Source organism: Hemibagrus wyckioides, linkage group LG17 (genome assembly GCF_019097595.1).
Source record: "Hemibagrus wyckioides isolate EC202008001 linkage group LG17, SWU_Hwy_1.0, whole genome shotgun sequence".
NCBI classification, from domain to species: Eukaryota; Metazoa; Chordata; class Actinopteri; order Siluriformes; family Bagridae; genus Hemibagrus; species Hemibagrus wyckioides.
Window position 1 is genome coordinate 12,995,978 of NC_080726.1, and position 27,020 is coordinate 13,022,997.

Below are 27,020 nucleotides of genomic sequence, written 5' to 3' on the forward strand. Positions count from 1 at the left end.
ATGTGGCTTGGAATACTGCCTACAAACAGGAAAAGAAAATACACAGCAACCCACACAAAAGCAAAACATATATATATATATATATATATATATATATATATATATATATATATATATATATATATGTACTTGTTTTCTCTTCAAAATTCCATACTCTCATAATATCATTATTAACAGAACGAATCTGTGAGTAGTCTAATGGAAATTTATTTTGATAATATGTCTTATATTTTAATGTTTTTGTCACTGATTTTTAAATATTTTATCACAAAAATAAAAGTAGAAAATGTAACTCAATTAATGACCATTAATCATTTGTACTGGAAAAAGCATGACTTAACTTCAGCCACAAAAAAAAAAATCTTTACATTTAGCTGCTGTCTGTGTTTGTGCACCAAAATGTATACACAGGTGTCCTGGCTGATTTCCAGTTCTAGCAACAGTTAAGACCATAGAGTTGAAGAAAATATTCAAGAGATTTAGCAACATTTACTTGATTTATGAAAGCTCATTATTTGTAAAAGAACAAGAGAAACATTTTCACGTTTAAGGAGAATGTACAAAATAATGAGCAGCAAGCTAGCCAGCTACTGACAGGCTTTCAGTGAGTGAGGTTTCTTCAGGATGTATTTCCCCTAGCAGATCAAAAATATACAAAACATTTGACCATATGGTGTCTGAAATGTTGCTTATAGAACAATCATACTGAGATACAACAATCATACTGAATAATTAAAAATAAAAAGAAGGATAAAGAAGGAAAGAAAAGTTTTATATATATATATATATACTGTATATCATTATATATATGCATAAGAAGATGGCAAGTGTTCAAATTTAAATTTAATAGAAGTCTAGTACAATGGTAATATTTGGCTGCATGAATAGTCCTAGTTGTAAATATCACATTTATCACATAATTTGATTCAGTTTTATATGGTTTCCACCTTCATTTGTCAGTTATATTTCAGAGCTCTGAATACTAATGTGTTTTTTCAGTATTAAATTCTCACTATGCATGTTTAACTGCACTTGTTGCAGACTTTTAAAAATAGATACAAGAGAATATATCAAAGATGATTATAAACATTTTAGCCTAGATTCTCATTAGTACACTTTTGTCATTATGTCAAGGATGTCAAATAAAAAGAAAGCAATGTCTATAGAGGCTACAGAAACAGTTTTTTTTGTTTATTCTCGTAGCTGTATAATAGAAAGAAAACTGAATAATTAGGTTGCCATCCACAAAAAACTGCTTATGTTCTGTGCACAGCATAACACTCATAGAAACGAGGTAGACGGCCAAAGCTGCAGTTTGTAGGAGTGGTGTCGATCTCTTCTGGTGGTTGAGTGGCCCTGAAGGTGAAGCGCTGGAGGAGAGAGGTGAAAATAATAAACAGTTCCACTCGGGCCAGAGCTTCACCCAAGCAGGCCCGCTTCCCTGTGCAAAACAGACAGAAGAGAGGCATGAATGTTACAAAGAACAAATTATTCCTAATAATGATGTTTGATGTAAACATTAACTGAACCTCTTCACCTGTATGATTTTATGCAGTACACTGTTGTCATGTGGCAGCCTTATTCAATAATTGCACGAATGAAAATAAGTCACACATTAAGTGCTATATTTATTTTTCTGGCTTTATACTTTTCTAATATCTAAGTACCCCCTCAGGCAAATCCACAGCTACCTGCATGGGCTTTTATCATAGACTCAGCACCGGTTTCTACACAACAAAGGCCTCTGAATGCATCACTCTGTGTGCAGATGTAGATTTGTGCCAGGTAATAAAGCAGCACCATGATACTGAGTATTGTGAGTATTTATTCAAGAATTAGAAAATGAAGAGTTTATTTGCAAAGACAGATAACTCAGTTTTTACTCCTTTTCAGAATTCATGTTTTTTATTGTGCATTCCAAGTAAGATCAATCAAACTGGAGTTGGGTTGTTTTGATTAAGTAATAATAACTCATAAAAATACAGGTAACTTACAAAATTAATGTTCATTGAAAGTATGTTTTTTTTATTTATTAAAAGTGAGTGAATGAATGTATGAGAACGCGCCCCAGAGTTTTGTGTTTTTGTTCAGTGGACCTCTGACTCTCGTTTCATTATTTTATTAATCCAAATGTGTTTAGGCAAACCTGATAGAGAGAGAATTATGGCGTATATTTCATCAAAACCGATTTTGACAGGTCTGACAGCCAATCAGAATCGTCCACGTCACATTGTCCCGCCCATTTTAACCAATCAGAATCGTTTGTCACAATGTCCCGCCCCTTTTCAACCAATCCGAAAAACGTATCCGCCACATTATCCCGCCTCCTTCTCAACCAATCAGAAAAACGTATCCGTCACAATATCCCGCCCCACTTTCATCCGATGAGGTTGTTTGATGGTGTGGGGTACATATTCCCTTAGTCATCAGAATCTTAATCACACACACACACACACACATACACACGTACACAAACCCCCCTGTACGTGACACACCTACGTACATAAACATATGAACAAGAATGTTTCTACTGATAAAACATAGACGTTATAAGTTTATCTCCTGAACGTTACGTATTCCATAGCACCCCACAATCACCCACACACATACAACCCCTTAACCCTTACCTTGACACACACACACACACACACGCGTGCACAAACCCAATGTTTATAAAAAATAAAGTTTAATTTTTTTAGTCTATTGATTATTTGAAATTATTATTTTTAAAAATGTTTATAAAAATAAAGTTAATTTGTTTTTAGTCTATTGATTATTTGAAATTATTATTTAAAAATGTTTTATAAAAATAAGTTTAATTTGTTTTTAGTCAATTGATTATTTGAAATTATTATTTTAAAATGTTTTATAAAAATAAAGTTTAATTTGTTTTTAGTCTATTGATTATTTGAATTTATTATTTTTTAAAAATGTTTATAAAAATAAAGTTTAATTTGTTTTTGGTCTATTGATTATTTGAAATTATTATTTTAAAATGTTTTATAAAATAAGTTTAATTTGTTTTTAGTCTATTGATTATTTGAAATTATTATTTAAAAATGTTTTATAAATCGTTGGGTCTCCCTGAACATGACACACACACACACACACATACACACACATACACGTGCACAAACCGTCAGTACGTGACACACCTACATACATAAGCACGTGTTTTCTACTGATATGACATTGAATAAGTTTATGTCCAGAATATTCCTTTAGTCATCAGAATCTTAATCACACACACACACACACACACACACGTGCACAAACCGTTAGTACATGACACACCCATTTTCTCCCCCTTGAAATACTTTATGTTTCCACATACAGAATATCGTAGATTCATTGAGCGCAACTATGACTACTTGTCCTGGTGCACCTAAAAAACAGAAATCTACTATTGGTAGATTTTCAGACATCATAGAATGTGAAAATGTTCAATACTGGACATTATCAGAAGTCTGCACAGTCGGTTTTTATTTCAATGTAGATTCAGTAGACGTAACGCTTTTCAAGCTATCGGTACCGGGGCGGATTCACTGGAGTAATGCCACGGAGATGGTGACTTTTGACCTGAGTGACTGGGTCAAGTGTCGTAAATGGTGTAAAGACTTTGACTACATCATTCGGATGGATTTCTTTTCACCGATGGCCTACAAACGGAAATGGAAAAACTACGCATCTCCGCATCTGACATACCGCATCAGAGCAACAAATTTCTCCAAGAATCAAGTCTCACTACATATTTCTACCACTGCTAAGGCCAAAGCCTACACATCTGAAGACGGAGAGATCTGTGAAGTGAGGTTTGAACGTGCCAGCTGGCATGATCTAGATCAGTACTTTAATCAAATCAGCAGATCATTCGAAAAAGTGGTGAGAATCAAAGAAATGGAAGCATTACGTGTAAAACTAGAGGATCTTTTCTGATTCAATAGTCTTTCAAGACTGAACAGAAACCACACCTTCTACTGACTCCACCCCTAACGCTGTATATATGACCCCTGGCTAAATTTTCTGTTGTAAAAACGTCTGACCATCTGAGAACGAAATGTCTCAAGAATTCAACCCCTTCTTCTACACCCCGTTCGCTCCCGACGGTGATGATGATGCATCCTGTTCTGGTTGTAAAGATGATGATGAAAACATCGCTGATTCCTTAGGAAAAAGAAATCTAACCTATCTGTCTACGAACGACGAAGCTGACGGGTGTATTTCTACCACTGTTCTGGCTATCATCCGCGCTGTGGTGGGTGAACTGCTGGACAGGATCATCGACAACTCCCACAGATTGATGAAAAAACTGTTTAAACCTTGGTTGAAATACGCTGTGGCTAAAGGGCTGAAAATGTGCGGTGTCAAAAAAACTCAATCCTTAGAAAAAATTCAAGGTATCGCAGAAGCTACCATATGCGACTGGAAAGATGAACCCTCCATCAAATCGGTTCTGAGTGAGGCTAAAGAGAAAACGAAGGAACTCTGCAGCGAACAGGTGTATGAAGATGTTGTGGATTACTGGACCTTTCACACGTCTCTGGAACCCCAAGACCCCCCTCATACCTGGGAAACCTCAAAGCGTGCCACGTCGGTTCTGACTCCGAGGAAAAGATCTAAAGACTGAGATCATCACCATTTGATATCGATGAACAACATCCTGGTTATTTTCACTAACCCCATCTTTGATTATTTTGGTTTTAGTCTATTGGATATTTGAAATTGTTATTATTTTAAAAAATGTTTATTTTGTTTTTAGTCTATTGATTATTTGAAATTATTATTCAAAAATGTTTATTTTGTTTTTAGTCTACTGGTTATTTGAAATTATTATTTTAAAAATGTTTTATAAAATAAAGTTTAATTTGTTTTAGTCTATTGATTATTTGATATTATTATTTTAAAAAAATGTTTATTTTGTTTTTAGTCTACTGGTTATTTGAAATTATTATTTTAAAAATGTTTTATAAAATAAAGTTTAATTTGTTTTTAATCATCTGATTATTTGAAATGTTTACGTAACTATAACCACGTGATGTGTCTTTTTAAATAAAAACAATAATCTATAATCTTGTTTGATCATTATTGTTCTGACACTTCAAAATGAGTAAACGTCTATTGAAAAACATATATTATATACCATCCGACCCCGGATCATATGGTGGTGTTGAGAGTTTGCAAAGAGCTGTCGTTGAGAAAACGGGTAAAAGACTTAATGATGTAGAGATAAAAAATAGGTTAGCTGAGCAGGATGCTTACACTCTTCATAAACCGGTGTCTACAAAGTTTAAAAGAAATACTGTTTTCGTGAAACACATCGATGAACAATGGCAAGCTGATTTAGTAGATACGAGTAACCTGTCAGACATTAATGACAATGTGAAATTTTTGATAACGTGTATAGATATTTTATCCAAATATGCTTGGGTGCGTGTGTTACGAAACAAGACTGCTGATGAAGTAACTAAAGCTTTTGAGTCCATTCTAAAGGAATGTAGAACCCCTAAGAAACTACAAACTGATCAAGGGAAGGAGTTTTTTAACAAGAAGTTTCAGAATTTAATGAAAAAACACGACATTATTCATTTCGCCACGGGTACAGGGCAAAAAGCAGCGGTGTGTGAGAGGTTTAACAGAACACTAAAGACCAAAATGTGGAGATATTTTACCACTTTTAACACGAGGAAATACACAGACGTTGTACAAGATATGGTTCATGGTTACAACCACAATTATCATTCCAGCATCAGAATGAAACCGGCCGAGGTCAACGAAGCCAATTCTTTCACGGTATTTAAAACTCTTTACGGGTTATGCTCATCGAAAATGAAGAAAATAGAGAAAATAAAATTCAAATATAAAATAGGTGACGTAGTTAGAATTTCCAGATCAAAAGGACAGTTTGAAAAAGGATATGAACAAAATTTTACGGATGAATATTTTACAGTTTCTGAACGGATACCGAGAGATCCCCCGGTATATAAACTGCAAGATTGTGACGGGGAAAAAATTGATGGGACATTTTATGAGCCTGAGATACAAAAGATTATTATTGGAAAAGACAAGACGTTCAAAATTGAGAAAATCCTGTCAGAAAAGACTCTAAACCGGAAAAAGGTATGTCTGGTGAAATGGCTTAATTGGCCCCGGAAATTCAATTCCTGGATTCCGGCTGAAGCAGTAGTGAACATCACACGATAGAATTTAAAGATCACGACGCGAACACAACTTCTAACTATATTCATTAAGTCATGGATGAGTGCGGATTCTTTGTGACTCTTCCGAGCAACGCGTCTACAGACATTTACCCTGATAATAAGATCTCACACTACACTACTAAACTAGCCAAACCAACTGATCTGAAAGGAGACTGGGAAGTCTCACTCGCGGAGGTTCAATATGTTCATAGTTGGCACTCAGTAACCCAGAAAGAATGTCGATTTCATGTGGTTCTGATGAACGGATCAAAGAAAATAAAATACTACGTCTGTCACATCACTAAAGCGTATTACGAAAGTATTGAAAACCTGGTTAGTGAAATCAACCAAACGATGAGAAACCATAATATCGACATGGTGTTATCCTATAACCCTATAAAAAATAAATTACGTATGGTATGCCGATTATCGTACACATTCAGCGCTAACGGAAACCTGGCCTATATGCTGGGTCTACCCCCAGATGGTGTGTTAACGTTTGAAGCTCCGGAAGCACCCAATCCAGTTGATATTCGTGCTGGTTTTTACACCATGTATGTGTATAGTGACGTCATAGAGTATCAAAGAGTCGGTGACAGCTTTGCCCCATTACTGAGATGCGTACAAATAACGGGGGAAAAAATAAAATAGTTAGTATAGTGTATGATAAGCAACACTACACACGTGTAACTAAGAACCACATTACAGATATCGTGATCGAAGTCAAATCGGATCAGAACAAGCATATACCGTTTAGTTACGGAAAGTTCATAGTTAAACTACACTTCAGACCTGCTAGACACTCATTCCGTCTGTGAAAATGTTAGATAGTGGTTATGCTGACCCGCATGGATATGTGAATTACTACGTCAATCAGGCAGGAAATGGACTCCCTGGTTTTCAAGGCGCCCCTGTCATGTATGGGGCGGGTCTAGGAGGTCTGTTTAAAGGGCTTTTTAGGATGGCTATTCCGTTCCTCAAGAGGGGGGTATCTATAGCAAAACCTCATTTAAAAACAGCAGCCAAGGGTATTGTAAGCGATGTAGTGACCAACATTATGAACAAGACGCAAACTCAGAATCAGGAGGGGTCAGGTCTCGCGATGCTTTCACGTAAAAAATCTAAAAGCAACGACACACGGTTCCGAATAAAAGACATAGAGTAACTAACATCAAAATCAGTGTGAAAAAGACCAAGCAGAGAGACAAGAAGCACCCCCCCATCTCCCGCAAAAGAAAGCAGCTGCACATTTTCTAACACCATGGCTTTCTTACACAGTCTATCCACAGTGTGTACAAAGTCCGAGCTGGATATTTTCACATTACCTTATACACAGACTAGTATTGAAAAGTACACTTACGTCGAAATACCACCGCTTTCTGCTCTGACGGACAATGGGCCCTTGGAGTTCTTCGTGGCCGGAAACGGTGAAGATTACCTCGATTTGAATAACACGTTCCTACACCTCGCTTGTAAAATCACCAACACTGATGGGACCAACATAGACGACGATGCTAAGGTGGGGGTTGTAAATTACCCCATAGCTTCCATGTTTTCACAAGTCGACGTCATGCTTGGGGACCGACTTATTTCACAATCAAGCAGTACTTATGCTTACCGCGCTGCATTTGAATGTCTGCTCAATTATGGTAAAGAAACGTTGGAATCACAATTTTGCACAGGATTATTCTATAAGGACATATGGACGCCACTGACCCCGAGGGGCGAAATGAGGGTCTTAAGCGAAGGGGTCGATTCACCGTTGAAAGCAACACGTTTGATCTGATCGGACACATTCACTCGGATATATTTTTTCAAGATAAACTGTTGTTGAATGGTGTGGATTTAAGAATTAAAATGGTTCGTAGTAAAGACGAATTTTGTTTGATGAAGGAAGGCAACATTCACTCTAAAAATTATCAACGCAGCCCTGTTTGTCAAGAAAGTTACCGTTTCTCCACCTATAAGAATAGGTCACGCGAGAGCTCTTGGCACAGCCACGGCTAAGTATCCGATCGAGAGAGTTTGTATGAAAACCTTTAGCTTACCAGCGGGGAGTCGCCATTGTTCTCAAGAAAACGTCTTCCTCGGACCTTTACCTAAAAGTTTAATTTTCGGATTAGTAGACAACGACGCCTTCAGCGGGGCGTTCAATAAAAACCCTTTTAATTTTAAACATTACGATACAGAGTTTGTGGCTCTGTACGTGGACGGAACTCAATACCCTGCAAAACCGTTTCAACCTGATTTTCGATCCGGTAATGCGGTTCGTGAATTCTATTCTTTAATTCAAGCATCGGGAAAGCAACTAAAGGATCAACCGTTGGCTATAAACAGAGAAGAGTATTCGAACGGATATACTTTATTTGCATTTAACCTCAACCCCGACGATGATTGTGGTCAACATTTGTCATTAATAAAGTCGGGGAACATGCGACTGGAACTCAGATTTCGCGTCCCCCTACCGAGAACAGTGAATCTCATCGTCTAGTCCAGTTTTGACAGTATTCTTGAAATAAACAACCGGAGAAACGTGCTCATCGATTACCAGTAACTCATGGATACCGAGGAACTAACAACCGTTATGAGAAGTTGCTGTGAGATAGATAAAATATTTCGAGGTGTGATGGCCTGTGATGAGCTACCTGTGAGTACTATTAAAAATTTTCCGGCGCTATTTATTGTTAATACACATCCGAGAAATATGCCTGGGGAACACTGGTTGGCTTTGTGTCTTAATGATGAAAACTCCGGAGAGTTTTTTGACTCGTACGGACACCCGCCGGACTATGAACTCTTTCCTGAATCTATTCACTACTTTTTGAGTAAGAACTGCCGCGAAATAAAATATAACCCTATACAGGTTCAAGACTTTACTTCAGTTTGTTGTGGACAACACTGTGTATTTTTTCTATGCCACAGAGCTAAAGGTTTTTCTTTTAACCGTATTATGTCTAAGTATAGTGATGATTTAAAACATAACGATAACGCTGTCGTGTCTTTTGTTAAAAAATATACCCTAGAGCAAATAAAGAAAGGCACACATATAGATGTGTGCAGTGTGTTAAATCTTTAGAATCGTTTCATTCACGCGCGTAGTAAAGTATTTAATCACGAAGCACCACACGATATTTCTTCATGATTGTTATTTTTATTGAAATAAAGTATTTAATCACGATGTATCACAATATTTTTTATGATTGTTATTGAAATAAAATGTTACAAATTACATTTAAACAAACATAGTACCTCAAAAGTCATTTCAAAAATCAATCCATTCAGAGGGGGGGAGAATTGGGGAATTAAAAACAGGGGACAACGAACTGTAGACTGATATACACAACCGGGGTTTCTTGCGGAAACACCCCAGACCGTAGTCTAAAGTCTTCTGGCGTATTAGCTTTTAAATCGACAAATAAATAACCGTAAGGTTTAATTGTAGCATCGTGAAAACTTTCCAGAAAATATTTGCTATTATCTGGATACATTTGCCGAGCTAGTATGCTGATTTGTAATTTATCTCTAGGATTTTTAAAAAGAATCATATAATTTGTGTTTAAGTTAATGGTTCTACTACTTTTTCCTTGAAAAAACAAATTCTGTACCAGATAGACAACACTTAGATTTCTGTGGTGTGTGTATTTTGTGAATGCCTTCTCTACTTCCTCGTTTTTACTGGCAGACTCCATTAAATCATCTATCACCAACAAGTTTGTCTTGTTAGTAGGTAAAAGTTCATCATCACACAATGAATCGGGTATTCCTTGAAGAAATTTTATGTTTATTTTGGTCATCAACTCATCATACAATGGTTGCCAACAAGAATAAATCCACATGATATTTTCAGGTACTTTTGACAACACTTCTTTACTGTTTTCCAGCAAAAGTTTGATAAAAAAAGATTTACCGCTATTACTTGGTCCACACACAATACATGAAAATGGCATTTGCAATCTCGCATCAAAAGTAGTCACATTCATGTTATCCATGGCTAGTGGTCAGGTTGACAGAATCAATCAAAATGATCTTTTTATTATACATACATAGAACTCTCATAAGTGAGAGTTGTAATTTCAGGTAATAAAACAAATGATCTTTTTATTATACATATATACAATCATAAGCACGAACAATCTTAATAACCGTAAGGGAGAGTTGTAAAATCAGGTTATAAAACACGTTTGTCATACACAACTCTGAATCTTTTTATTTGTGTTTGATTTCTCAAATGAAAACCCTTTTTATCTCGAATGATTTGTTTGTGCAATGTTGTAAGATGACCGATTTTATCAGGATTCTTCACTCGATCATCCACCAGCTCAGTAAGCGATTTCAAATTGACAACTTTTGAATTGGAGTAATTTAAAGTGATGCCTTTTGCTTTCATAGATGTTTTTCCGTTTTTAGTTTTATACCCATAGGTTTTAGGACCAGCACTGACAAACTCGACAATATGATCACCATCCTCTAGCTCGCTGGTAAGACCCCCCAAATAATCGCTCAATGGAGGCATCCAATCACCTTCACTGCTTTTAAAAATGACGCTGTCTGTGTCTGTGTATAAACAACGCTGTTTTAAACGATCCAACAGATCATACAGTTCTAGTCTCGCATATGCTGTAGTGAAAAAATTCCGATGAATACGTTAGCATTACCTGGTTTTGGGGAAGTGCCAAACCTCAAACACTTTCAAAATTTTGTACCCCTTTTCAATGGCCTTAGCTATTTCGACAGGTGCCCAAGTTCCGATAAGAGCTCGGTCTTGATCTGAATGGCGACACTGCTTTTGCAGTTGTTGCTCACAGCATGTTTTACACAGAGGGAAAAGAAGTTTGCTTCTTACCCTGTAAGGAAGAACAGGAGACCACAGACCTCTAGGCGGTAATACTTTAGCTCTGATTATCCCAAAATAATTCTCTAGAGGTTCAAAGTCACGGTAAATGATGACTGGGTGACCGATTGGGTAGGTTTTTGTCTTATTCACGTAGGGATAAAGAGAAGTGAAATCATAATAATCTATTCTCTCTCCTGCTTTTACTGTGTAATGTAAATGCAATGCGTTGGTTCTACCGCCGTAAAGGGCGTCTCGGGGGTTTATGCGCTCTGGAAAGTCAAACTCTTTTAGAAAGTTTACCACGTTGTTATCACATTTCTTCATTTCACTCCACTCATGCTCCCAAATTGTTGTGACATGTAAATTGCGTACCTCTTGCAAATACTTCTCCAATGTTTTTTGACGGACATCCCCGTAGCTAAAGTTGGCGTTAAGGGGGAAAGGGGCCGTTGAGGGATAACACTTTTCACACCCATGATAAAAACAGCCGAGAAACTCGAATGCCTTTCGCATCACTTCACAATACCCATCAACAGAATAAAGGCCAAATGTTGCTTCACCTTCGTTCAGAGCGTGTTGAATGGGGAGGTTTTGTGTGGTGGAAATGTATTCAAGCCACTGAATGGATGGTGTTGAGAAAGATTTCTGGTTATTGATGTAATTATCTAGTAGTGGGATAGCTAGTGTGTGTTCATCGAGAAATAATGTCCGGAAGATTTTCAAGCATACAGATGCAATTGTTATACATTTAAAGGGATCAACTTCTGTACTTTCTAGAATTTCATTTCTGAAAGCTAAACATGTCCCCTGTCTCAGAATGTCTTAAATTATTAAAGACTTTGTCAGTCACGGTCGCGTACCACATAAAAAAAATCCTCCCTGTCCTTAGGCATCATGCTATCCACACCGTAAAGCTCGGGCTCAGGATATGGACCTATGTAGTCTTGGTGTTCTTTTGTGTTCCAGAAATGCGGAAAATAACCTTTCTTTTTTTCTGAGAACCCCATGGCTTTAGGAAGATTACTTAACTTCATGGGTGAGAAAGACAGACTATCGATGTATCTCTGTCGAAAATCTGTATCAGAAAAACACAGAATTTTTCCACCTTGTGCAATGATATCAGGGGCGATTCCTTCTTTCACTAAATGATTCAACAAAATGTATGAATCGAACCCTCTAGGGTTATGCGCTATAAATGTGTACCCTCTGTACTTTTTACGACGGAAAGCCTTAAAAAATGCTGCAACACACCCCTCCCCTTCAAACGCCCACGACATACCACGACAATTCATGCAACATATTAAATTAGCAGTATGAGTTCCGGTTTCCTGTGTAGTCTCGAAATCATAAAAGATGTGTCTCATATTCTGCTTTTCTTTCCTTAACGGCTGTATATAACAGAAATGCGATATTTCTGAATCCACTTTTTCACCACAGAGATCACAACGGCTCTCTAAGCACACATGATCTCTCCGGTTAAAGGGGTTCCGATACTCTACGACATTACGCATGCTGCAATAGAACCCTGTTTCACACAGAGAGTATACACCTCTTTCTGACCGGCGTTTTACTTTATGTATGTCGAAACAACGTTTTGACTTACACAACCTCAAACAATCAGGACATTTAATTATACTCTGTCTATGATTGTAGCATTCTACATCACGACAAATGTTACAGCTAAACTCACACTTGTGAGCTCTGGCATTCTCATACCCTGAATGACAGAAACGACAGACATAACTACGCCCCAAAAGTCCTGTAATGCTTTTAACACCGTAATAATGATTGTCATGTAAGAACAAGTAAATTGTTTTTTTATGGGGGGTTCTGCTGGTTTGAAAGAAAGAGTAGCCGGCTTTGTTGTCAGAACGGTGTATGATTACAATTTTACACTTCAGATGCTTCTCAAATTTAGATACATCAGCAGATGTGACAGCTGTGTTTTCAGTTAATCCTACATCACGGAGGATTTGCCTAGCGATTTTTTCAGTTTGAAGGTCATTATTTTGAGGGTTCAAAAGTTGTGTAACACACAGTGTAAAACACATGTATTTATTATGAAATATATACAGATGTCTCATCTTCTTCTGTATAGCTTCCGAAGTGAATAATGTACTAATCTTCCTTCTATATGAACCACCACGAGGTGGTCGAACTATTTGGATTACTATTTCGAGTGTGTCATCTGAAAAAATTTCACGTTTACTTTGAATAGAATTTTCAAGCATGGTCAGAAAAGACTGTAAATCAACAGACCCATTAACTAGATGAATACGTGAAGAAACGTCGATCGTATCACCTCTAATTTCAACCGTTACTATGTCCTTTGGTGAAATCATTTCATTAGCCACTTCTATCAGACTGTTTAAGATTTCTAAAACATAATTATAAAAATCCGCAAAGCTGTCTACAGCTGCGATCGATGAAAAATGTACTCTTCTCCTAATTTCAGTATTATTGAATCGGTCGCGATTAATTATTCTAATATTAGGATCAATCCCGTTACCAGCTTGCACGTTTTCTACGTTAGGAGGGGGTATGTTCTCGACGTTACCAGCTTGCACGTTTTCCACGTTAGGAGGGGCTATGTTCTCGACGTTATCTGTTCGCATGTTTTCTACATTAGGAGGGGCTAGGTTCTCGTCATTATCTAATTGCATGCTTTCAACACTAGGGGGTTGTATGTTAACACCGCCAGATATTCGCACGTCAATACAGCTTTGGGGGTTTATGTTCTCAGTGTCAGCTGTTTGCACGTCTTCTACATTAGGAGACTGATCATTTACTGTTTCAGTCCTGTGTTCATTTACAGTTTGAATGTTTTGTGAAGCAACGGTATCGAAAAAGTTTACAAAACCCTCATTTAACATAACGAGGCTTTGGTTAAGATCATGAAACAGATCATGTGGAGATAACGGTGTATGATTATGTTCGATTTCTGAAGTAGGGACCTCGTTGATGTTTTGATCTGTGGCTAAAGCCAAACTGTCATTTAATTGATTAACCGCATCTAATAACTCAGGATTCAAGGGGGTAGAGTAACCTTGTTCATTTAGACTATTCTGTAATGCTAGCAGACTCTGGTTAAGTTCACTGAATATGTCGTGTTGAGTATGTGGTGTAATTGATACATTATGATCTGAATTATGATTGGAATGCTCTAATTGGGTATTAACCGGCTCAGGACTTCTTAGACTAACATTCAACTGGTTAACAGCATCTATTAATGAGGGATTCGACTGTGTAGAGTAACCTTGTTCATTTAGACTATTCTGTAATGCTAACAGAGTCTGGTTAAGTTCACTGATTATGTCACGTTGTTGTGTCTCGGGTGTAATGATGTCACTATAATCTGTAATAGGGGTCTGTCTAACAAGCTGCTGTGATGGTCCTAAACTCTCGTTTAACCGGTCGATAGCGTCTGTTAAATAGGGGTTCAGAGTTGTGCATGAGTTGTGATGTGACAAACTACTAGAAAAAGTTTCATCAAAACCGAAATCACAAGACGGTAGATTATTTTCACCACGTATTTTCTTAGCCCCTGAAGACTGTGTGAGATTCACCCGCTTCTGCGCCATGTCTAATGTGAAATCTTTTTATCAACTCTATATTCACAGCATCACAGCTATTCAGACAATCAAGAGTATCATATAATGATTGAAGATGTTCAATACCTGAAGTGTAATAAACAGACGTTCAAAGCTTCCAAATTTTTCGTCTCTTAGTCGAAAGAATCCATTCAATGTGATGAAACACTCCTCAGGATATGTAGCCGCTTGATCGACGTTATTTTCTCCCCCGTCGAAAACGTGACCTATGTCTTCTTCTTCTTCTCCTTGTTCTTCATCAGCAAATAATAAAAGTATAGGGTAAGCTTTTACAATCCTTGAACGGGGTGGCTACATTCTTTAGAATATTCACATTTTATGTAATGACTTACCCGTAATTCGAGGAATTGGCTTAGGTCACGGATGTGGCCCAAGCGGCAGGCTGCCCCCAAATTGTTGTGACATGTAAATTACGTTGATGTTTTAAAACACTCGCCATCTGAAATAATCACTTCGCTGTTATCTAAGACATCATAGGAAAAAGTTTCTATTAGTATCCCGAGTTATACATTTCATCTTAAATCAGTGTTCTGTGAGACATAATGAAAATACCTATTGCTGATTGATCTCGATTTCCTAGACACTACTGCCAGATATGTATAGCCCGAACTTGTTCTGTAATTAAATGTATCAAATTAAACTTTATATATCTGTTTCCATCTATAAGTAAATAGAACAAGATATTCTTTCTAATTACATTATTCTAATATTACTAATGACATTCAATCTAATACACGTAAATGAAATGATTCAAGTTAGTGAAAATGTGATAAGTTCTCACCTGCAGAAAGGTCCGTGATCTCTAAAATGATAGATTGGAGAGCGTAGAAGTTCTGTACCCTCTGTCAGATCCTCTAAGTTGTGAATCCACTTGGGGGACCCAACGCTGACTAAAGGAATATTCTGGACATAAACTTATTCAATATGTCATATCATATGTACCCCACCCCATCAAACATCCTCATCGGATGAAAGTGGGGCAGGATATTGTGACGGATACGTTTTTCTGATTGGTTGAGAAGGAGGCGGGATAATGTGGCGGATACGTTTTTCGGATTGGTTGAAAAGGGGCGGGACAATGTGACATGAACAATTCTGATTGGTTGAAAGGGGCGGGACAATGTGACGTGGACGATTCTGATTGGCTGTCAGACCTGTCAAAATCGGTTTTGATGAAATACACGCCATAATTCTCTCTCTCCCGATATGGAAGCTCAGTTACACACGAAATACAGAAAGCTTTCCTTTCACCACTGTAATGTGCTGCTTTAGCAATGTTCCGTCAAAAAATTTCAGTTTTTTTCCTTTTACGCCCTGAAGAATATATCACAGGTTCATCAAGTCCGTCAAAATTATCCATACTTGAACACTTAGTCTGGTTCAGTGAAACTCCTCTCATCAAGTGTGTCTTTCCGAAGTGACTAGCAGCCTGGTCAGCTGAACTGAATACTGCGCGCTGACTCGCTAAAATGGACTTACCAGTTTTTGCTCACAAACGACACGGGTGCTTGTCGGCTTTTGCAGTAAACGTGAACTTGTGATGCGTTTAAAGTGGGCAATACTGGCTTTATAACCTTGTGCAATGCCTACATACACACATGGACAAAATTGTTGGCCACCATCCATTAAAAAAAGAAAAACCCACAATGTTCACTGACAACTTGAAACTGACAAAGGTAATATATAAAAATTTACTGAAACTTGACGTATGAAAATCAGACATTGCATTTGAATTGTGGTTCAACAGAACGATTTACAAAAACAAGTTAATGAAACAGGCCTAGACAAAAATGATGGTTCCCCTAGAAATGAAAATAATTTGACCATAGGGACATATTAAACTAATTATGTGTCCTGTAATTAGCATCACAGGTGTCTTCAACTTGTAATAAGTCAGTCTGCCTATTTAAACAGTGAAAAGTAGTCACTGTAATGTTTGGTATCATGGTGTGCCCCACACTGAACATGGAGCACAGGAAGCTAAGGAGGGAGTTGTCTCAGGAAATTAGAAGGAAAATTATAGATAAGCATGTTGAAGGTAAAGGCTATAAGACCATCTCCGAGCAGCTTGATGTTCCTGTGACTACACTTGCACATATTCAGAAGTTTAAGGTCAATGGGACTGTGGACAACCTCCTTGGACATGGCCGAAAAGGAAAATAGATGACAAATTGAAGAGACAGATGATACAAATGGTAACCAGAGAGATTAGAGGTCAAGGTACATCAGTGTCAGATTGCGCCATCCGTCACTGTTTGAGCCAAAGTGGAAGACTCTACTGTTGAAAGCAAATCATAAAAAAGTGAGACTGGAATTTGGAAAAATGCATATTGACAAGCCACAAAGCTTCTGGGAGAATGTCCTTTGGACAGATGAGACAAATCTACAACAGGTTACATAAGTAACCCTGTTCCCTGAGAAGGGAACGAGATGCTGCGTTATGACTGACACTATGGGAACACTTTGTCGAGGATGTGTGTCTGAAGCTCCCTGTGCACACACGCCAATTCATTGGCTCAGATAGGACACGTGACGGAGGAATGCGCGCCAGCATGTCCATATAAGGGCATCTACATAACATTCATTCAGCTTTCCTTTGTCGGAAGGAAGTGCAAAAGGACGCCACACAATGGTCAAACCTGACAAAGGTGTGCAGACAGGACAGCACAAATCTTCTGGAGGGGAACACCCCTAGCCAGGGCATTGGATGAGGAGACACCCCTAGTAGAGTGAGTCCTGACCCCTAGAGGCAAAGCAATACCATGTGCCTCGTAGGCCAGAGTAATGTCCTTTACCACCCAGTGTGCCAAGCTCTGCTTGGAGACCAGATTAACCTTGTTCCAGCTCCCAAAGCAGACAAACAAGGATGGAGACTTACGCCACGAGGTGGAGCAGTGGACATAAGTCTAAAGGGCTCTGACTGGGCAGAGCAAGTGCAGCCTCTCCTGTTACACCAAGTCATGGGGCAGAAGGCAGAAGGCCTGCAGTATGACTGGACGACCAGGCATCCTGGACACCTTTGGGACATCCAGCCCTGGGGTGAAAGATAGCCTTGGACATGCCAGGGGCAAACTCCAGGCAGGCAGGTACGACTGATAGAGCCTGCAGATCCCCTACCCGTCTAAGGGAGGCCAAGGCTAAAAGCCTAGAACCATACTAAGCATAGGCTAGAGCCATATTAAGGGTCAGAAAATTCTCTGAGGCTGACTCCATGAGCTCAAGGGGGTTTCCAGCAACCCGTCCAGGACCACTGAGAGGTTTCAGAAGGGGAGGTGCAGTCTGCAGGAAGGCCTCAGCTGCCTGGCACCCCGCAGAAAGCGAGAGACCAGAGGGTGCCTACCTAGGGAGGCCCCAAGGACAAGGTTCGCAGCAATGGCGGCCACATACACCTTTACGGTAGAGGGGGACAGGCCCTAAGAAAGAGAAGACTGTAGGAAACCCAGCACTGTGCAGTGCACTAGGTCCTGCTCGCACTGAGCACACCAGAGACTAAAAAGTCTCCACTTAAGAGCATAAAGCTTCCTAGTGGAGGGAGCCCTAGCATTCAGCAGAGTCTCCACAACCTGTGATGAGAGGCCTGCCTCTAGGAACTGGTCCCCCTCAGGGGCCAGACCCAGAGCTTACACATCCCTGGGCGGGGGTGGAGAATCACCCCTCATGCCTCAGAGAGGAGATCTTTCCTGATGGGAATCTTCCAAGGAGCGGTGTCTAGGAGGGAGACAAGGTCTGTGAACCAAACTCGAGCGGGCCAGAGGGTAGCCACTAGAATAAGGTGTACCCCATCGTGGTGCACTCTGGCTAGGACTTGTTGGAGCAGAGCAGGATCTGCTGCACCAATGTTTAGAGAGGGCGCAAATACAGTCCACCCTGATGGTTGATATAAGCAGCCACTGTGGTGCTGTCTGTGTGTACCAGCACAAGGAAGCCCATGAGGTGTGGGAGAAGGTGTTTCAGAGCTAGAAACACAGCCCTCATCTCCAGGCAATTTATGTGCCATGAGAGTTGAGGGCCTTCCCAAAGACCCTAGGCAGGGCAGCCATCCAAGACTGCACCCCAGCCCAAAAGTGAGGCGTCCATCGAAAGAGTCCTGAGATGGTGACACGCCCCTAGAGTGGGACCCAAGGCCAGAAACCAGGGTCTTGTCCACATTAGTAGGGTACAGCGTAAGCCCGCAGCGTATAACCCTGATGGCGTTGAGGGGATGCCTGTGAGGATGGAAGCCCGCACCTCTGAGCCAGAACTGGAACGGACTCATGTGAAGCAGACCCAAAGGAATCACGTTGGCTGCAGCTGCCATGAGGCTGAGGACTCTCTGCGCCTCGGTGACAGAGAGGTTTCGGTCTAGCCAAACAACAATTACTACTGACAGTATGGAAGTCACCCGAGCAGTTATATAGACATGCCCGCATCGTGGTGGAATCCCAAATCACCCCCAAGAAGGTGGTTATCTGATATGGAGAAAGCACAAACTTTTCTGGGTTGATCCTGAGGCCTACAGACCTCATAGGGCAAGTACTGCATCCTGGTGACTGCCATGGCCTTGGAGTGGGCCAGGATAAGCCAGTCATCCAGGTAATTGAGTACACGGACAGCTAGACCAAGAGGACAAACCTGATACTGGTAAGCTTCGCCACCGAAAGCAAACCAGAGGAACTTCCTGTGTTCTGGCCTATATAAAAATAGGCATCCTTGAGGTCTATCATCACAAACAAGTCCTCAGATCTGATCTGTGATGCAATCAGTTTTGTAGTGAGCATCTTGAACTTGAACTTCTTTAGGGCAGAGTTCAGAGCTCGCAGGTCCAAAACTGGAAGCAGCCCCCTGTCTCTCTTGGGTACAACAAAATACCAGCTGTAAAAGTCTGAATCCCGATCTGGAAGGGGAACATGCTCTATGGCCCCTTTTCTCAGAAGGGAGAGAAGTCCCTCTTGGAGGAACAAAGTTTGGTGTGTGCCTGAAATTGAGGGGGATGGGTGGCAAACTGGATCCTGTACCCTTTCTTTATGGTATCTAGGTCCCACTGAGAGACACCTGGCAGAAGTTTCCATGCTGCCAGGTTCTCTGAGAGAGGTGTCAAACTCATGTTGTCCCCCCTGGTGTCTTGAAACAGTGTACTGGCATGTACAGACTGGGGGGATGGATTTATAAAGGAAACGGGTGCAAGAGTGGGTCGTACCAAGCCCCAAAACACCAGAGGTGGTGGGGTAGAGGGTAGGGAAAGCCCCACTAAGGAGGGTGCTCCCAGGAACCCTAGCCCATGGACATCAGGATTCCTTCATGGCCTGCCTGGCTGAGATGACCAATCTCAGGTCAGGTCTCACCTGACAGGCCTGAGCCCGTGCCCACTGGCCGGCCTCCCTAGATTTTGGTAGGGGGCACAGGCTGCCACACTACCCTTTCTCTCTGCCCTGTCAAGAAGTCAGAAAACGGTTGTCTAGCTTTGAACAGATGACGATAGCTTCCTGCTCCGGCCAATTTAAATGTAATTATTTCGAGAAGCTCCTCGAATGCCACTGGCTGTGGTGGCAAATTGACGGAGGAATTCCCTTCATCACCCATGTCAAATTCCTCAGAACCCAACACTCTTTGAACTTGTACTCTTTGAATTGAAACTAGTGCTATGAAGCTCCCAAAAGGCACCTCTTTCAGCACTCCATGTGGACCCCATAATTTCATATTTGGAATAAAAGCAGTAGGCCTATAAAAATCACAGAACAGCAGTGACAGTCATGATCATTTCTAGGGATCATCCTAGATTTTAGCTTACCCATTCCAAATACAACAAATGCATCACTTTTTTTGAATCGTCCCTTTTCATCCAGAAAGTTCTCTGGATCAAAATTGTCAGGGTTTTTCCATAGCTTAGGGTCAGAAAGCACAGAAGACAGCAAAGGAAGAACCATGGTTCCCTGAAGAGAAAAACACACAACCTTCAGCAGGGAAAGTGGGCAAGTTTAAGTTAAAAATATTGCGCAATAAAATATGCATATAAAGCTTTAAAGGTCTGATTGTGCATATGTTTAGGTACCTTGGGTATGAGATAGTTCCTATACTCAGTGTCATATAACATTTTATGTGGAACAGCAGTGGGAGCAAGATCCATGGAGCGCTGAACTTCGTGAATGACTGCATCTGTATATGGCATGTTCTGTCTGTCATCAATAGAAGGGCATCGGTCTTGCCCAACCATTTTATCAATCTCCTTCTGGACTCGTGCTATTCAAGAGGATGGGTATAACACAGAATATGTATCAGATATCTACATATTAAAGAATACACAGCACTAATTCTGTTACTGGAACATCAAACTGTAAATGCATTCCATAACCAATACTGGCTGCTCTGCCAGTAATGCTTTATTCCACAAGTAATGCCTTTTTGGGTAATAAGGCTTCACAGAAATGTGCCATGTGATGTCAATCTCATCCCTTACCTTGAATATCTGGGTGCTTCATCATTAGCAGCAGGCTTTGTCTGATTGTAGAAGACGTAGTCTCAGTGCCAGCACTAAACATGGCCCATGTTGTGCACAATAAGTTATTGAAGGTAAATTCTGTATTAGGGTTATGCTTCTCCTGCAAAAGATACTTATTATTAGTTTTTAGCTTTATCTGCTTACTGGGAAAGAAACATGCTGCTCTCTGGAATATGTCTGGAATCTGAGAGTCTTTCTATTCTTATTCAGTAGATTATAATGACTGTAGCTGTAAAGGTGGACTGATTCTAAAGTAGGCTTAGCCATCACCATGGAGCGTTAGTAAGGACACTGAGGAAGTAGCTTGAGTTTAGTGATTCTGTGAGAAAGAAGTGAGTCCACATATATATATGTATATATAATTGTAGTGTTTTCTGCCAACCACAGGATAGCTAGTGCTTAATAATTATGTGACAAAGTTATTATAGCTATACATATACAATATACAATAACAAAACAAATACCATGCAAAGTGGGATTTTACCTCTTCCATTTGTAAAAGAAAAGCCTCAATAAAATCTTTAGGGGGTGAAGAAGGATCCAGTGTCTTCATCCGTGCCTCTGCTTCAAGCTTAAATAAACCTTTGGCCTTTTCCACTTCTGACAACATGTCATGGAGACGTCCAGGGAAAAGGCCCACAATTTTGGGAAAAATATTATAGGCCTTTAAGGGGAAAAACAGTATTGATAAAAAGAAAGAGATAGGGAGATATGTTACATAAACTGTGCATTAAAGGAAGTTCTGCAGGAGCATGGAGTCACATGGAGTCACAGTCCTATCACCAGCAGGAGATGCTCTATCCGAACTGGCAGATCAACACTCCAGCTGTCACCTGAAATACTAATCATCATCTATATGAAAGACTGTCAAAAAAACTCATAAATTTTTGTTACTTTCATGCATTTGTCTTCATGCCAGTCACCCTTAGAAATTCTGTACATTTGTTATGCTTATTTATGCCTTTAATTAAAGTTTACATTTGCTGTCAAAGATTAAACCAGGATACAATCCCACCTAACACTCAATGCTCTAGAGAAATAGGCTGAATAAGATAAAGCAGTTTATGTAAAAAAAATTAATGAATGAAACAGTGTTAGATTTTTTTGCTGAATAATAAATTATTTAGTGTTTTCTTAATATGGCAATTAAACTGCTAGTTTATACAATGAATATAAAAAGTCTACATCCTATATTTTCAATGTCAATTTAAGACTGAAAAAGTTTTAACATTATTTATTTTGGATTAATTTTCTTACATCGCAAAACAATGTCATTTTAATAGGTGTGTGTAGACATTTTATATCCACTGAATATTGAGACAATTTCAGGTGCAGGTGCACCAATCAGCAAACAGTTTCAACAATCACTTTGCACAGTTAAATACAGTTAAGAACAGGCAGAAAGTCTGGTATTTATGACAAGGGGAAACTTGTCATGGTAATTCCAGCTTTGGCATGTCACTCTCAAGTCATCCCAATCCATGCCTTTTTCATAACAATCTGTGTAATCTCTAGAGACTGTTGTGTAAAAATCCCAGGAGAGCAGTTTCTGAAATACTCAAACCAGCTCATCTGGTACCAAAACTCAGGCCACAGTAAAAGTCACAGAGGTTACACTTTTTCTTCATTCTGATGTGTGATGTGAACATTAACTGAGACTCATAATGCACCTTTATCTGCATGATTTTATGCTTTACACTGTTGCCACATGATTGGCTGATTGGATATCTGCATAAATGAGCAGGTGTATAGGTGTTCTAGTTAAAGTAGATAGTGTGTGTATATCCCATCATATAAATCTACATCAGTATATTTATTTCAGCACCTTATGCATGTTATTTAATGTGTTATTTAAAATGCATTTAAAGAATGAATATTAGAAAAAAATAGATGCAGTACCTGTCCAAGTGGACTATTGAGAACATTAAAGTAGTCATCAACAGCCCCAAGCATAAGATTTAACTGTGGGTCATCTGATTCAAATCTCTGTCCAAATATGATTGAGCAGATCACATTGCACACTGCTTTATTTATTATGATTCCTGGATTGAAAGCTGAGTCTGCAAGAAAAAGTAGGATCCGGTCAGTTACTGTTTGCAGTAATCATTCCCTTATCCAAATGTATGTACTGGGTGAATTGGTATAAGAATGAAGGCTGTGTTTAGAGTTGAGTTAAAGCTTGCATTAAGGAATTATCAAGAATATGGACATTGCTCAAAGATGAACTTTTTGCTCAAAAAAAAAATAGATGGGATTCTGCATAAATCTGAGAGCAATCAGCAATACCTCCAAATGTACTAAAACTTTGCACAAGACAGCTGGCCTCCTCCTTCACCTTGTCCTCGATGGTGTGTCGACCCATCCCAAAGTTCTTGAGGGTTAACAGAGTGAACCGCCGAAGCTGCTTCCATCTTTCCCCACTGCTGACCAAAACACCTGCAGTGCAAGAAATACTGTGACCACCAAGAGTAAAAATGTAAACAAATAAATAAACAAATTTAAAAAAAAAGTTTAAAATCATGTATATAAATGAACTTACCATATCCATTAGTGATCTTCATTATGAGAGGGTAGTTTGCCCTGCCACTAAACTCATTGCCCATACCAATCATTGTTTCTTTCAGGGCTCGGTATCCAGAGATCACCACAACAGGTGTGTTGGCAAACCAAAGGGTGAAAATAGATCCATGTTTTTTACTGAGCTGATAAAGAGAAATTAAAAATGAAAAAATATTCAAATGTATTAATCTGGAGCTGTTAATGATTAATGTTGTGTATAATCAGTACCCTTAAGTCTGATAGAAAAACAGAAAGCTATCAGTTATATCCATAAAAGAAAAGCCTGCACCAACATAATACAACTGCAAACAATACTATGCTATACTTTCTTTGCCCAAAGGTTTTTGTATTCAATTGTACAGAATGTCTTTGCATGGTGTATCTTTACAATGTACCTTTACTGTAACAAAAGGGGGCAAACATGTTCCAGCATGACGATGTTCTTGTATACAGAGCCTGCCCCACAAAGACATGGTGTACCAACACCTTTAACTGTATATTGTATTCCTTAGACCATTTGTGACATTTTTTTTTTTGCAGTGTGGCAGCGTGCATTATCCTGCTGAAAGATCCCACTGCCATTAGGGAATAGCTACTGTTCCCATGAAGAAGTGTACTTTGTCTGCAGTAATGTTGTACGTGCATAGTTTGTGTCGAGATAACATCCAAATGAATGCCATGAATACCTTTACTGTAGCAAAAGGGGCAAACGTTCTAGCATGACAATGTCCTTGTATACAGAGCCTGCCCCACAAAGACATGGTGTACCAAGGATGGAATGCAAGGACTTGCACAGACTTGTGACCTGCACAGAGCCCTGGTCTCAACACCATTGAACACCTGACCTTACTAATGTTAATGTGGCTGAATGAAAAAATTCCCACAGCAAAACTCTATAATCTAGTATAATCTTACCAGAGAGTAAGAGTAAGGCTGTTATAACAGCAAAGGGGGACTAAATCTTTAATTAGTTGTTTCTAAAAGCACATGGATGTTATGGTCAGATGTCCACAAAATGTTAGCCATATAAAATAGCTCATAGTATTTAAATATTTACTGAACTATTATTTATGAACTGAATTACTAAGTTAGTAGAATGAAGCCTAAAAGCACCAACTTTATTACTGAAAGTCATTTTCTGAAAAAAAGAGTGGCAAAAATAATTTTAAAAAATTATTTAAGTGATTAGTTACTTACCTCAAGGTAATAGTTGTACGGTTCCTTTACATAAACCTGAAAGAAATTCCCAAACACAGGTGCAGGAGCTGGACCTGGAGGCAGCCGTCCAAACTTACACTGATATTCTTTACTGAGACTTTTCCAAATAAAAAAGAAAACAGCAGCAGCAATTAATAAAGGCCAAAAGTTTGTCTGTAAAGCAAACAATACATCCATTATACGGGTTTAACAAATGCAGTGCAGCGGAATTGTGTTTACTGCAGGACAAATTCAAATATTCTGTAACTCAGTACAACTATTTGACTCTGTTTTATATTTCATTGAGGCGGGCCGTTACACAAAAGGGCAGTAGTGTTCCTCCTTTTTTACTGTCAATCACTCCAACTATTTATTTTCCTGTTCCTTGCAAAGTAAAACAAAGTAGACAATGACACTGTTGCTCCAGCATGCAGGAAATATATCCATGTGCAGAGGAACTGCATTTAGACATATTTAGGCTCTTTACATTTTTTAGGCTATAGAAAATTGCTTTTTAAAATTATTAAGTCTTTCGAAAGTGAAAAAGTCCATTCCCTCTTATCTAAGGAGAAATTAAAGATTGTAATAGACCATATTCACAACCACATTAACATTAGTTACAAATCTAGCAGGGTTTATTATCATTTAAATATACAGGTAAATGGTTATAACAGGGATGATGTAGTATTTAAAAAGGCCCTCTGTTGTTAGATGTCTATTATATCAAAACAAACAAATATCTTACTATATCATTACAATATATTCTTGTGGCACTGATTCACTCCCCCCCCCCACAAGTAATGGCAAGGCTAGGGGCCAGCAATGCCTATTTTTTTCTAATATTAAACACCATCATCATAAGCGTGCTAGCAATGTCCACTGACATTGAGATGGATCACAGCTATTATCTCACAGGAACAATAATCCACAAATTAACACCAGAACGATAAAGTACTTCACATTTATATTTCAAGATGAACCTATTCAATGTGTTTTAGGGTAGATTTTTTTTTTTCTTTAAATAAAGATTTGGCGATTGAGTACAAAAAAAAAAATGCATGGGTCAGGTGATTAGGCACTTTTTTCCACTGATGTCATTTGATACACCAAGGACAACCATCTGCATTAAGTGTGGTTAGAGGTGTATTTAACAAATTCTATATTACTACATATGCTGTTATTTGGTACATGTCTCTCTTTTGATTAGCTATACTGGCAGCAGTATGTGTCAGGGGGTGATGATTATGACAGTTAAATTGCAACAGCTTCTTTACAACCGACTACGCCACCTAGGGTATAAACGGAGACCCCAGAAACTCCCTATACCAAAATAAATTCGTTATCAAGGTATGGAACACCACCCGACAAAAACTCATACACAATTCTTTATTACAATCAAGGGATACAGGAAAGAATAAAAAAGAACCAGGGTGCAAAGTCCACGCTCAGTAGCAGTCCAGAGTTAAAACAGTCTCAGCTGGGCATCAGAAATCACAGCCACCGTCCTTTTACCCTCCGTTCTCCCATAAAGGCCATGGGAATGGTGATGCTGGAAAATAAGAACACACTGCCAGCATCCAACGTAATAGTCTCACCGCACTTCATATCCACACAGATTTGCAGCCTACTCAATAACACTAGTATGCCCTAAAAAATGAAATTCGGCCGATCTAAAATCACTTATTTAAGAAAATCATCCAATCTGCTTGTGGACGCGTTTTCTTCCCGAGGGAAATCGAAATCAATCGTACTCACAGCGTGACCGGATAGCAGCCCCGCTATCCAGTCTGGTGTGGTCATGCACAGAAGAATCCCGTCAGTGCTCGCCCTCATCTCGCAACACCCGCAGTAGACTCCCGCAAACATCCGTCCACCCATCACGCGTGTTGCTCGCCCACAGGGCTCCGCGAACCGATAACCCTTCCGGCATTACTCACAACGTTACACCTTCACACAGCCATAGGCCACCACGCTGCATACAGAGCACTCCTTACTGGAAACGCTGGCACAGAATCTCAATCTCTACTTCTACTTCTACTTCTGCTCACACTGTAATACCCTTCACACCTGTCCCCAAGCACAGCTGCTCTTTTATAGAAAAGAGCTCTAATCCGTCGTCCAGTCTCATCTTTAGTCCAATTAATTTA

At 39.2% G+C, this 27,020-nt stretch overlaps 1 protein-coding gene across 3 annotated transcripts; it reads right to left on the minus strand.

The window, feature by feature from the left end:
- Positions 1-798: 798 nt before the first annotated feature.
- On the minus strand, positions 799-25,228 carry LOC131367797 (cytochrome P450 2M1-like). Of its 3 annotated transcripts, XR_009206964.1 has the most exons (10): positions 24,874-25,209; positions 23,657-23,819; positions 23,404-23,553; positions 23,017-23,177; positions 21,602-21,781; positions 21,076-21,217; positions 20,671-20,858; positions 15,424-20,551; positions 15,195-15,257; positions 14,975-15,105 (listed from the first exon to the last, which is right to left on the minus strand). XR_009206964.1 is itself a non-coding variant. In XM_058413306.1 (9 exons), exons 1-9 carry the CDS (start codon positions 25,069-25,071, stop codon positions 1,257-1,259), a joined length of 1,509 nt encoding a protein of 502 aa, XP_058269289.1. In that variant the 5' UTR covers positions 25,072-25,228; the 3' UTR covers positions 799-1,256. The 3 variants fall into 3 exon arrangements, 2 of the variants coding, with proteins under 2 accessions (XP_058269289.1, XP_058269288.1); XM_058413306.1 differs by lacking the exons at positions 14,975-15,105; positions 15,195-15,257 and adding an exon at positions 799-1,441 and having other exon boundaries at positions 20,410-20,551; positions 24,874-25,228; XM_058413305.1 differs by lacking the exons at positions 20,671-20,858; positions 21,076-21,217; positions 21,602-21,781; ... (2 more) ...; positions 23,657-23,819; positions 24,874-25,209 and adding an exon at positions 9,455-14,875 and having other exon boundaries at positions 15,424-20,315.
- Positions 25,229-27,020: the final 1,792 nt, after the last annotated feature.